Genomic DNA, 14,333 nt, shown 5'->3' on the forward strand with positions numbered 1-14,333 from the left:
GTCCAGCTTGCTGAAGAGCACAGTCAGAATATCTGTGACATGACAAATCACAAGAGAGCTACAACAAATGAAGGACATTTTGCCACCTTTTGAATCCATGGACATTTAAATTTTTTAAAATTTTAAGTAAATTTCAAATGTTTTCAAGTAATTTGTCATTGAAGAAAGGACTGACAAAAGTCCCAGACTCCAATATGAAATCTGGTAATCAAATTTCTAACCTATTGTTAATCACTGTATAAGATAGGTAAGCCCCATTATATTTCTCTTACTTCCACTCATAAAGAGATTCTGTTCTGCTCAGTCAAGAATAACTTGCAGTAATTCCAAGGAAAATTTTCCATAGTTTGTTTATTAACAATCTGAAAAATGTCTATTGAACATGGTGAAAATGACTCTCCAAATTCACCATATCTTAAATATGGACTTATACGAATGCCAACAGATTAAAATTCTATAAACTCTGTAATCCAAACCATACTGACTGCTAATAATAGTTTTGGCACTCCCTTGATAATTTTATTAATGTCCTCGACAGCCATGTTAACCCTGTTCAATAAACCACTACAAGTTAATTAGTTTATTGCATGCATTCTACTGTCAGTTTGACTGTTTTGTGGGGGGTGGTGAAATAATGTAACTCTTAAGTGAGGTCAACTAACTTGGTTATGGTGAACACTCAAATGTCCTTCCAACTTTTTTTTTTTTTTTTTTTTTTTATTACACATTATGAGGGGAAAAAGTTAGAGGTAGAATTCGAACATTTTACTAATTTATAATGTCCAAAACACAAGCACATGAACTTTTAGGGAAAGTTATAAATTAATATTTTTCCTTGAGAGGGAAAAAAAAAAAAAAAAGTTTTGGTTTCTCTGTTACAATAAGTATAATAACCTTACCTATAAAGAAACAGCTAGACATAGACACACTTGATAGCATCATACTGGGTGCCACTTCTCCTACTACACGACCAATTTGCTTTTCAACTGTTTCATTTGGAAGTTTTTCATCTCTCTGCATATCAGAAATTATTATGAATGACATTAATAAAATTACCTGCATCTATATTAAAATAATGTGCCAAAATCACAGATATTAACAAACTGTTCTAAATTAATAATATATAAAAATCCACATTTTATGTTTAGTAAGCATGTATCTTTATAGAATGCCAACAGAAAATTATAAATTATTTTTTTCTTTTCACCTGACAACACCTCAGCTGATCAAGTTGTCAATCAAGGATAGCAGTGAATGAATGGCCAAAAACTTCCAGGAAAAAGTGAAAAGAGAAAAAAATATATATAATAATAAAAAAAAATGCAACCTAATTATGGGTTATGTGAACCAATTAAAGTGGGTATATATGCATCAATTCAATTAGTGCCTTAAAAGGCAAGTTAAATGACAAACTTTATACCAGCAAAGACAATGGGAATCTGTTTGATTTGACCAAAGGAAATTTAAATCCACTATATATATATATATATTAAAAACAGAAGGCAGCCTTTTTGGTAGCAGTCTGGTTTTTAATCGTGAATACATTTATCAAAATTTAATATTTATTGGCTTATAACTCTGCCTCCTTCCATTTCTACTTCTATCTTTATTATTTGTTTCTTTGCTAATTTTCTGGCTCCCTCTGATATTGCCTCTATATATTATGCAATTTGTTGTTGGATACTGCTTATGCAGCCACTTACATTCATGGTCATTTCTATCTTTATATTTATTTATTTTTTTACTATTAAACATATTTACAGTTTTATATATATATATATATATATATATATACACACACATATATAAACACACACACACAATGGTGTTCAGAGAAGTGCATTATAGCCTTGTTGCCAATGCACCATTAAACACTAAACCGTTCAAAGAAAGTTCATCACGTAGGAATTTCACATTTCTAACCCATTTTTTGTGATGGTATGTTACATTGATAACTAGCATCACAAACAGAAATATAAACAAAAGATATTTATTAATAGTTAAGGCAAAACTAAGTAATATTTGACAGGTGCTTTCAAAATATTTCAAAATGAGCATTTGCAACCTTTATACAACAGTTTTGGTAAACACAACAATTATGGCTGAAATGTTATCAGAAGCCCTCGATTTGCTTCAGTTTATAATTTTAAATGGAAAACAAAATGAAGAGTTCACCAGGTGCAAACTAATAATTAGTTGAACCACCTCTGGCTCAGATGACAGCAGCACAGAGCAAAGTGGAGGAGAAATTGTTCAAGTAAAACATAAGAAAAGCACCTGGGGTGGATGGGATCCATCCAGTTATACTAAAGGAGGCGGCAAAGCAACTAAGCAAACCCTTAGCCATAATTATGAGAGCATCCTTGGACTCAGGGGAGGTTCCCATGGACTGGAGATGTGCAAATGTATCCCCAATTCACAAAGGGGGATCGAAGGGTGACACGAGTAATTACAGATCAGTTAGTTTAACTTCTGTTCCGGGTAAAATAATGGAGTCACTGGTTAAAGATGCACTGAAGGATCATCTAGACAAGACTGCAGCAATAATTCAGACACAGCATGGGTTTGTTAAGGGAAAGTCTTGTCTGACAAATTTGATAGGATATTATGATGTAGTTACAAAGGAACTGGATGCAAAAAATAATTTTGATATCATATATTTGGATTTCAGGAAAGCTTTTGACACTGTTGCGCATGAAAGACTATTGTACAAATTGGAGCAGAATGGTATTAAGGGAAAGTTTCTACAATGGAAAAAAGGATGGTTAAGTGGGAGACGACAGAGGGTGGTAATCAATGGGTGCTGCTCTTTGTGGACTAATGTTATTAGTGGAGTCCCACAGGGCTCGGTGTTGGGTCCACTGTTGTTTTGTCTATTTATCAATGATACCGATGAAGGTATATCAGGCTTAATGTCGAAGTTTGCAGATGATAAAAGGTTGGCAGGGTTTTTAATGACAGTAATGGCAGTGTGCTACTGCAACAGGATCTAGATAATTTGGGTAGATGGGCTAAGAAGTGGTAAATGAAGTTTAACCTTGACAAATGCAAAGTACTGCATATGGGTAGAAGTAATCCCAGAGAAACGTACCAACTGTGTGGTACTACACTTAAGGTGGTAGAAAATGAAAAAGACCTGGGAGTAATTGTGCAGGCAGATATGAAGTTTTCTGAGCAATGCAGACAGGTTGCCAGGGCAGGTCATGTGGTTTTGTCAATGATATATAGGAATTTTGCTAGCAGGAAAAAAATTCTTCCAATCATTTTTTCACCTGTAACAAATGTAAACACATTACTCTTGAACCTCTAATGGAGAAACGAAGTTAAAGTAACTGCAGAAGTAGTTACATTTTGCCCGATGACAAGGAGCAGAGTCGTCCTGAAAGATTCAGTTAGTTGGCAGGTTGAAATGGTCTAATGGTTGCCAGCAATTTGCTTTCGAATATAGCCAGGTATCCATTGGCATTTATGGAATCTTTTATAAACTGCAGGTGACACCTACTCCGCGATAAGAAATGCACCCCCATATCATTTGGCTGGTAGGGAATTTAACTGTAGACACCATACACTCTGGATGGTATTCTTCACCACCTCTATGGCAAATTGTTGTCTTCCATCAGAGCCATGCAGGTTGAATTTCTTCTCATCTGAGAAAAGAACTGACTTCCACTGCTCGGGGATCCATCTGACATGCTCCTCACGGCAAATTAATTGGGCCATTTATATTTTTTGTATGAGGGGCTTCTTCTTGGGACGATGGGCTACAAGTCTATTTTTGAAGAGACGTCTTCTGACTGTTACGGCACTTGCTACCACCCCTTCATGTTCTTCCCATTCTCTTTTCAGCTCAGACGAAGCTTTACAGTTTTTAAGGCATAAGCGCTTCAAAACGCGGTCCTGTTTTGGTGTAGAGACTCATTTGTGTCCGGTTTCTTTTTTCCTATCAGCAGAACCAGTATTCTTGAGTTTGGAAAGAAATCTACTCACCATCGGCTGATTACGGGAAGAACACCCTTCCTCACATAAAGCAACAATAGCACTCTTTCTTCGTGGCATCAACTGCAGGTAACTCGCCATCCTGACACAAGCAAGGAATGACTAACTCTTGCAGAGCGTGCTTATATAGCTGAAAGTAGCAGCTGATGCAATATTACATCATCACCTACACGTGTCAATCCTATCTGATGTAATATGTAAGAAATATTGCCATATACTTACATTATTCAGACAATTACAATTTTAAGGAGTGATGCACTTTCTTTGTACACCAGTGTGTGTGCGTGTGTGTGTTAAATGTAATATAAAGTCATGAGTATTAAACATGCAGCTTCAGTTGATGGATAAAAATTAATAAGCTAGGTATGACAGAAGCATCAAAATGTGCAAAGCAGCAGTTAAAGATGTAAAAGTTTATAAAAGTATGTAAGAACAGAAAAGTCTGATAAAGTTTGCATAGATGGAAGTGAAAAATACACAAAGTGCCAAGTACTAGAAGCGTGAGGAGAGCAGGAAAATGATGAATATCCTATAAGTTGTGATGAATTAAGAAAATTATAGGCTGAATTGCAAAGCCAATTAGAGGAGAGGGAACAGCAAAGCAAAATGATTAATACCAAATGATTAAATAAATAAAATAAAAGGTGGGATAGCTGTCATCATATATGGGTGGGAAAATTTAGTTATATGTCAAATATAAGGATAGCAAAAATGTAAAAATCTGATGCAAGCTGAAGTAAATATTGATACGTGGTCAGGTATTACATCAGGGGACTACACCTGACCATGTATCATCAACTTCATTTCTATACTTGTCCATAACAGTGGGAGAGAAGTGAAAAAAAAGCAAAAAGATTAAAATTAGCACATTCTCTCACAGTATGGACAAGGTAGTCCCCCAACGCAGTGTCAATGATATAAAAAAATTAGGGTAAAAATAAGGATAAAACTAAAATAAAATATAAATAAGCATTTTCAGAGCAGGAAAAAAGGTTTTTGAATTTAATGTAGATTTTAAATAAATTTGGAGAAAAAAAAAATTTGCAGTTCCCTCACATCTAATTGGCTTTGCAATTCACCTTTGATTCTCCTAATTCATCATAACTTATAGAATATTCACATTCTTTCTCCTTTTACAAAACAATTACTTCTTTTTTCTGCTATCCTCGCCTTTCTAGTACTTGGCACTTTGCATATTTTTCACTTTCATCTATGCAAACTTTATCGCACTTTTCATTCTTACATATTTACACACACACACACACACACGTGTGAAATGTCTAATACAGAACTGAGTTTAAACAAGAAGTGTCAGTTGATAGTTGACAGATAAAAATAAGGATGATATGACAGATGCACCAAAACATGCAAAGCAGCAGTAAAAGATGCAAAAGTATATATATATATACGCATGTGGGAATTAACAGGTCTGATAATAGCATAAAGATGGAAGTGCAATTTACACAAAATTCCAAAAACTAATGGTGGAAGGATAGTAGTAGAAATCAGAAAAGACGATAGTAGTGAAAAAAGAAGGAAAGAATGCAAATATCCTATAGGTTATAATGAATTAAGAGAATTAAAGGCTGATTTGAAAATCCAATTAAAGAGGGAGATGTAAAGTAAAATAATTTAAATAAAGTAAAACAACTTTGCCATCTTTTCCAAGCAATTTTACTACATTAAACTTAAAAATGAAATAAAAAATAGTTCCACTTTTACTCCTTGTAATCTCAACCCTACTTCAACCATTAAAAAACCAATAGCATTCACAAAAAACTGCATACTAAACTACAAAACTCAACCCTATCCTTTCTATATGATAGCCAAATTTCATAAACAACCCATCAGATTCATTACCAGTTCCAAAAACAGTGGTTGCTACTACCATCTAAGTAAACAATTTTATAAGTTACTCAATGCTGTTTTTAGCAATCTTTATTGTTTATGATCCATGTACATGAATCAAGCTGTCACCAAGAGCTTCAAATCAGATAACACCGTATCCAGCATAGAAACTTATTATTTCACAGACCTTTTTACTTCAATTTCACAAACCTTTTTAATTCAATTCCAGATAACCTACTTGTATTTGTGCTAAAACAGTTTTATCACAGATACAAGGATAAATTAAATATAAGTGAATATATACGGAACAATTACATCAATCTCTGTTTACTTAATAACTATATTTTCGATGGCAAACTCATATATAAAAATACCCGTGGGTTCTCAAATTTCCAGTTTAGTATCTAATCTATTTTTACATTATTATGAAGAAATAATAAACAACCCTAACCAAATTTTTTTAGCATTCAGATATGTAGATGACATCCTGGTTTTAAACACAACCTTTGAACCTATAACCAAAGCAATATAACCCAGTGAGCTCATATTAAATAAAGAGAACTTGGTTAATCATACAGCCAATTAACTTCACCTTAATATCACTCTTAGCAATGTTTCTCTTCCATATAATATAGACATTTGATAAAAGAAATAAATTTAACTCCAATATCATCTAACTCACCAACTGGAACTGCAATATTTCTAACAAAGTGTATAAAAATATAATCTGCACTCAAATTATTAGACTTGCTAACATTTGCAGTAACCATTTATTGTTCACCAATGCCCTACAACTACTTTTATTTAGGTGTGGCACACACACACACCACATGGAGGAATGCCAACCCTCTGCATTACCAGGCAATAATAGGTTGTAGATGACTCTCATCAACTGGTGAAATACCACCACTTTGCTTATTGGAGGCTTGAAGTGGCAGAACCCATGTTTAGTCTCCAGAGCTAAGTTCCGGTCAACCCTTCCCCACCTCTTCCGTGGTAATGTTGAAAATCGTGGGAAGATCCAATCTTCCATATATTTCAAGGCTACAGTTCTACACAGTATTCGCAGGCCGGCCGCTAGTTAGTACATTGGATGAACCTATTGGTAACTCTTTAGGAGGCTTCTGGATCAGCTAGTGTATAATCTTGCTACCTCTACTCTGCCAGAAAGTGATTGGAGGGAGTTCGAGTAGTGTGTATGCAGGAGGACATTGTCGAGGCCACGTTATGTCACGGATCTGGGTATATTCTTGCCATGTGTACGCCATATGCAAAAATTTCATTACTTCATACAGCATGCCCATCCCCCCACACTTTTTCTTACTATTGAATACACCATGAATTGTCAAACTAATAGAGTAAGCTCATCTGCAAAAAGATCTAAACCTCCCAAACACTTCCTAGTTCATTTCACAAATATACGTCATCTCAATTCTAATCTCAACGACGTCCATTTCCACTTGCAGTCTGCCAAATCCCATGTACTTTTTCTGACAGAATCTCAGTTATCAGGTGATTCAACTACTGCTCATCTCAGTTGCCCAAATTAATCGCTGTATGATTCCTTTCACCTCAAAGGTGGTACTTGTACATATGTCCATTCCGATATTCCCTGTTGGAGATCAGAGACTGGTAATTTGGAATTTACTCTTTTTGATCTTCTCTGGCTTAAAATCTCTTTACCTCACTATGTCAAATTCATCTGTCAATACCATTCTCCCAACTCCACTAATCACTTGGAGCACTTTGATTTCCTCTCTTTGCAACTTGACTTTCTCCAGTCCAACTTTGCTAACAGTGAGGTAATTTTCCTTGGCGATTAATGTTCACAACTCCAGCTGGTCGAGATGCTAAGGCTTTTGCAATTACTAATGCTCTTGCACAGATTGTTCATTTACCTACAAGGATACCAGACAATCCTAATCATATAGCCAACACACTTGATCTTTTTCTCACAAACAACCCTTCTAAGTACATGATCAAAGTGAATGGTCCTTTAGGTGCCTCAGATCACAACTTGGTGATTGTCTCTTCTTTAATGGAGCCATTATCTCATGGCTATTCCCAATCTCATACCATTTGGCATTACAAGAAGGCAAAATGGGATAACATGCAAGATTTATTTTCTTCTTTCCCTTGATCGGATTACTGTTTCAAAACTTCTGATGTCAATGTTTGCTCAGATCGTGTCAGTGAAATTATTCTTGTAGCAAAGGAATCCTTTATTCCACACTCCACTTTAAAATCTCGTCCTTTATCTAAACCTTGGTTTTCCAATAAATGTGCTAAGGCTGTTCAAGAGAAGAACATTGCATATTGTAATTGTAGGATTGCAATTACTTCTACTCTTTCTAAAGTAATGGAGAAATCAATTAACCGCCAACTCTTAAACAAACTAGAAACTTACCATCTGATCAACGATCGCCAGTACGCATTCCGTCAGTGTCGATCCACAGGTGATATTCTGGCTTGTGTTACCCATTTATGGACAAATTCAATGGAAAAGTTTGGTGAAACACAAACGTTACTCTTGACATCTCAAAGGCTTTCGATCATGTTTGGCATAAAGGTCTTCTACTAAACAAGCTTCCATCTTATGGTTTGCCAACTGCTTTTTGTAATTGGTTATCCAGTTTTCTTTCTGATCGCTCACTGAGGGTGATGATAGATGGCTCTGTCTCCTTTTTTTTTTTTTTTTTTTTTTTTTTTTTTGATTTGGTAGTTGTTGGCGCATCGGCTTCTGTGGCCATATTGCACCTCCTAAGGTTTTTGCAGTACTTTGATCCAAGCCCGAGGCGGGAATCGAACCCGCGACCTTTGGGTTGCCGGGCAGGTACTTTACCCACTCGGCTAGCCCGGTCGGCCATCTCTGTCTCCTAACTTCTCCACTAATGCTGGTGTCCCCCAAGGTTCAGTTCTTTCCCACACTCTTTTCCTCTTGTATATTAATGACTTTCTTCCATTGACTGGAAATCCTATCCATAGTTTTGCTGATGTGAGCACATTGCATTCCACTTTGAGAAACCTTGCCCTGCTCAATAAGCTTCAACTTCTCAAATATCCACTACCAATTCTTTAAATGCTGATCTCCAGGTAATTCTCCAGTGGGGCAAAGACAACTTAGTTGATTTCAATCCTTGTAAAACTCAGTATTGTCTTATATCTCGCAAAAAGGATTCTTCTGCTCCTATGCTTATCTTTGGTGACAATCCGATTTCTAGGCAAAATGATATATCTCTTTTGGGGATTACCATGACTTCTCGGCATTACTTTTCTTCCAAACAGCTGTTCACTCTGTACAAATCGCAAATCCGCCATACCATGGAATATTGTTCCCACATCTGAGGCGGTGCCCCAAAAACCTCTCTTAGGTTTCTAGGTTCCATTCAGAAGAGGGCAGTTTGGTTAATTAATGACTCCTCTCTAACAGAATCTCTCCGCTCGTGTCTCATAGACATTCTGTTTCTGCTGCATGCCTTTTCAACAGATACTTCCATGGGCACTGTTCTTCTGAATTAGCTTCTACAATTCCCGCTCTCTCTTTCAAAACAGTCCGAACACGTGCCAAGAGCAGCCATCATCCATTTACTGTCAAACTTCAAACTCGCAGAACCAACTTTTCACCTTCCTCGTTTATTCATTCAACTGCCGTTTTCTGGAACAACCTTCCTTCATATGTATTTCTTGAAAATTACAGTCTACAGAATTTCAAGTCTAATGTCAACAAATATCTTCTTTCATCTTCGTTGGGACTAACTTGTCCACATTCTGAAAGAGTAATACTACTTTATCCACCTAGGTTAATTCTTTAATTTGCTTCTCTACCACTTATATGGATAAGTATAGAAACAGTTCCTGAAACGTGGTCAGGAACTCAGGGGACTACACTTGCCCATAGTGGTCAGGTGTAGTCCCCTGATGAAATACCTGACCATGTATCAATATTCACTTTTGCTAACATCCGATTTTTGCATGTTTGCTTTCCCTTTTTTTCGACTCACAGCTAAATTTAGCCACCGATTTTATTTACCACCAATTATTTTACTTTATAGCTTCCTCCTTTTTAATTGGCTTTTCAATTCAGCCTTTAATTCATTAATACATACAGGATATTCACATTCTTTCGTTCTTTTTTACTACTACATCTTTTCCAATTTCTACTATCCTTCGCCTATTCGTTTTTGGCATTTTGTGTAAATTTCACTTCTGTCTTTGTACTATTATCAGACCTGTTAATTCCCACATTCACATATATATATATATATATATATATATAAAATCAGGTTTGACAAATGCACCTAAAAGTGCAAAGCAGCATTAAAGGATGCAAGAGTATATATAAGTTTGTATTAATATATTGAAAAATTAGTAAAGAAAAATTAGTACAGTAAAATACCAATAAAACAAAAATAAAAAGTGGGACAGTTGTCGTCAGATATGTTTCCCCCCCCACATCTGATGACAGCTGTACTAATTTTTCTTTACAGTTCTCCAAACTTCTTTTGGCTTAGTAATTTAGCCCATAATTTTCTTAATTCATCATAACTCTTAGGATATTAACATTCTTTTACCTTTCACATATCTACTGCATTTGTTTTTTAGCGTTACTGGCATTTGTGTAACTTTTGCATCCATTTATGCACACTTTATTTAATATATATATATATATATATATATATATATATATATATATATATATTAAACTTATATATACTCTTGCATCCTTTAATGTTGCTTTGCACTTTTAGGTGCATTTGTCATACCTGATTTATTAACCTTTTTACATTGAAAGGAAATGTTTAAAAAGTTACATATGACAAAGAGGTATTCTGTGGTTGAAAACGTTTCAATGTAAAGAGGTTAATAAATCAGGTATGACAAATGCACCTAAAAGTGCAAAGCAACATTAAAGGATACATGTGTATATATACATGTGTTTGTATTAATATACTGAATAAAGTATGCATAAATAGATGTGAAAGTTACACAAAGTGCCAGTAACTAGAAGGGTGTGGAAAGTAGAAAAAGGAAGTGTAGTAGATTTGTGAAAGGGAAAGAATGTTAATATCCTAAAGGTTAAGATGAATTATGAATTAATAGAATTATGGGCTGAATTACCAAGCCAACAGAAAGTTGGAGAACTGTAAAGTAAAATTAATACATCAAAATACTAATAAAGTAAAAATAAATGATAGTATTATAGCTGTCATCAGATTTGGGGGGGGGGACATATTTAGAAAATGGTCGAATATAGGTATCTGATGTCAGATGAAATAAATAAACATTGATACATGATTAGGTATTTCATCAGGGGACTACACCTGACCATGTATCAGGAACTGCATTTCTATACTTGCCCATAGTAGAAGAAGGAAAGTGATAGGCCAAAAAAAAGCAACAAAAATGAGATTAGCACATTCTAATACAGTATGGACAAGGTAGTCCCAAATATATATGGTTAATACAAATATGTAGAATTTAGTGTAGGATTTAATTATATATAGAAAAGATTTTAATAATTTAATTAAATTTGGAACAAGTATATAGTTTAAGGTGAGGTATTAAATTGAGGATGGGGGATGGAAAAGGAAGTATTTTAAATAAATAAAGGTGAAAAATAGTAACAGAATTAGGATAGTAGGAATGTTCATTATTACCCTCGTATACACTAATAGTTTTACGAATGGGAAGTAAAGTAGAAAAAAGATAGCAGAAAGATAAAAAGCAAAGAAAAAGTTATTAAATAACACTAAGCTTGGTGGTGTTGTGAAGCCAAACGTTATAGTAAGGGCTCTGGCATTTGTAAGCATTAGTATAAAAGGGAGCTAATCAGTGGTGAGCTGTGAATATTTTAACAATGGGCTCGCAGTTTTGCCGACTTTTTGATGTGAAACATCCAAACTGGGGATTCCTGCCATGGACGATGTCACAGAAGTGACATCATCAGTGGCAGGCTTCCACCAGAAGCGCTTCCCACGTTCACACTACTAGTCTGCACCTAGCACTCACTAGTAGTATGATTAGAGCACATGATGCATTTTTCATGACCGGTATGATATCTTGAGTCAGCCTGATCATCATGCCCTCCCTTTACAATAATATCTGGATACGATAGTATCTCGAGTTTTAACTTTTTAGAATAGTATGACGTCGCAATCATACTTCCTGAAGTAAGTATGATTGCAAAAATACAAGTATTTGTCATATGGCTGCAACAATACAAATACTTGTCAACAATTTATTTTTTCGTCTCACATTTTCGTAACATTCCATTGTTAGGTGCCCAGAACAGCTATGCATGTCATTTCAACTACAAGATCGGTATTTTAATCGACACTGTTTTCTAGACATTTAGATACGTTGCAATCATAAGTATACATCTCTTACTTTAGTTATCATAAATCCATTGTATCTTGCCTTCCAGAAATTATAAAAATTTGCGAATGTTCAATAAAATATTTACAATACAAAAGCTCTTTTATTTCGTAATCAATATACAAATCAGATCCTTGACAATGCCCCTCGCATACACACTACTCGGACTCCCTCCAGTCACTATCTGGCAGAGTAGAGGTAGCAAGATTATACCCTAGCTGATCCGGAAGCCTCCTAGAGAGTTACCAATAGGTTCAGTCCAGTGCACTAACTAGCGGCTGGCCTGTGAACACCATTGTTGATCAGATGTGTGAACACCATCTGATCAACAATCACCAGTATGGATTCTGTCAGTGTCGATCTACTGGTGATATATCTTCAAACAGGCCTATGGGGCTGGGAAATTCCATACTGCAATAATTAAAGACAAACACCAGCCAAGGAATAAAAAATTTTTACTATAAAAATAATGTGATACACTATCGGAAGACTAAAATATTACAATAAATTACAATAAAACGTTAAAAATATAGTTAAAAATATACCGAAGCAATAAAATTATCTAAAATAAACTGGATTAAAAGCGATAAAACCTGAAGCTTTCAGAGACTGCTGTCTCCTTCTTCAACAGTATACTATTACTGCAATGACACATCCTTAAGTAGCAGACCCATGGCACTCATGCACGTGGTCCATCAGACACATGGTCGGCATTCCCCACGCGTGCATCGGACATGGCTCGGGAGCATGTCAAACAGAACCGGTCATCCCGTCTGAGGACAACTGCCTCAAACAGTGGGTGTAAACGTGTCCCCCTGTCCCTGTTAATAGTATTATGACTGGATAAACCGATTCGCAAGCTCTTGAGCCACTTGCGTTCCCAAAATCCATGGGCACGGTCCGTAATGACCGCGTCTTCAGGGGAGATACGATGCTGCTTCTCCCAGAAATGCTCTGCCACAGCAGACCTCGCATAATTAGCAGTCTTAATAGCGGTCATGTGCTCCCACAGACGGTCTTTTAAACGTCGCCCCGTCTCCCCCACATAACATTCCTCACAATCCGGGCACTTAATCTCATAGACCACACTACTAGTATAGTCCTGGGCTACGAGATCTTTAACTTGAGACACCCCCCGCAGTGCCCGTACAATGCGTTCTGAAAGGCCCAGATCAGATAGTAAGGAATGTATGTGGTAGCCACAGGAGTAGGCGACTCCCTACGATTGGACTCTACCCTATAAATATATTTGTCCAAGACCCTATGGGGGTACCCACACTTCCTGAGGTCTGCCATGACTCTACAAATTTCCATTTCCTTATCCTCAGGAGTACTACAGTGGGTCCCCACCCTATTCAACAATGCCCTGGCTACACTATTCTTATGATGATAAGCCTGTGCCGAGCTGTAATGAACATACTGGCCAAGGCACATAGGGTTTCTATAAATCGTTGTCTTAATTCTAGACCCATCTCTGTTAACCAGGACATCCAGAAACGGGAGGGACCTAGCTTTTTCACCTCCGAGGTGAATTGCATAAATGGGGAGAAGCTGTTAAGTAAATTGAGTACCTCATCTTCCTTCCCCTTTTTTAAAATTTTGAACGTATCGTCCACATATCTCCTCCACTCGCGCATGGGGAAATCCAACTGATGGAAAAGCCTAGTTTCCAGTTCATCCATTGCCAAATTGGCCACAATGGCACTAATGGGGGAACCCATGGCCATGCCATGAACCTGCTTGTACATAACTTTTTGAAAGATCACAGTAGTGCTAGAGTGCGCAAAATTCCTTGTCTTCACCTAATGTTACAGGACAGGAGAGAGTGAGTACCTCATGCTGTAGTTTTCTGTAATAGGGCCTAGAAGAGTGAACTGGATGGAAGGCCTGTCACATGTTGGCTATTGCCACTATGGAAGGGGGGTTCTCCATGACATGGCAAGGCTCACTAGAAGCAGAGCAGATGACATTATGCTGTGTGACCTACCTGAAGAAGCCACAGGTGACCATGGAGAGCAGAAGTTTACCACCAGAGCTGCTGTTGCACTGCTATAAAGGGACAAATTTCAGAGCTGAGCATTGAATGTTATAGGTGGGGCTGGAGAAATGATAAA

At 36.5% G+C, this 14,333-nt stretch overlaps 1 protein-coding gene across 3 annotated transcripts in view; it reads right to left on the minus strand.

Annotated features, from left to right (window-relative positions):
- Positions 1–14,333, minus strand: part of LOC150084420 (NPC intracellular cholesterol transporter 1-like) — a 466,919-nt gene that overhangs the window by 235,543 nt on the left and 217,043 nt on the right. For all 3 annotated transcript variants that reach the window (XM_090376058.1, XM_090376057.1, XM_090376056.1), the window contains one exon: positions 900–1,014. In XM_090376058.1, the coding sequence (XP_090232184.1) occupies positions 900–1,014 (115 nt within the window). The remainder of the gene's footprint in view (positions 1–899; positions 1,015–14,333) is intronic.

Source organism: Mastigoproctus giganteus, chromosome 6 (genome assembly GCF_048544385.1).
Source record: "Mastigoproctus giganteus isolate SK-2022 chromosome 6, ASM4854438v1, whole genome shotgun sequence".
Classification (NCBI taxonomy): Eukaryota; Metazoa; Arthropoda; class Arachnida; order Uropygi; family Thelyphonidae; genus Mastigoproctus; species Mastigoproctus giganteus.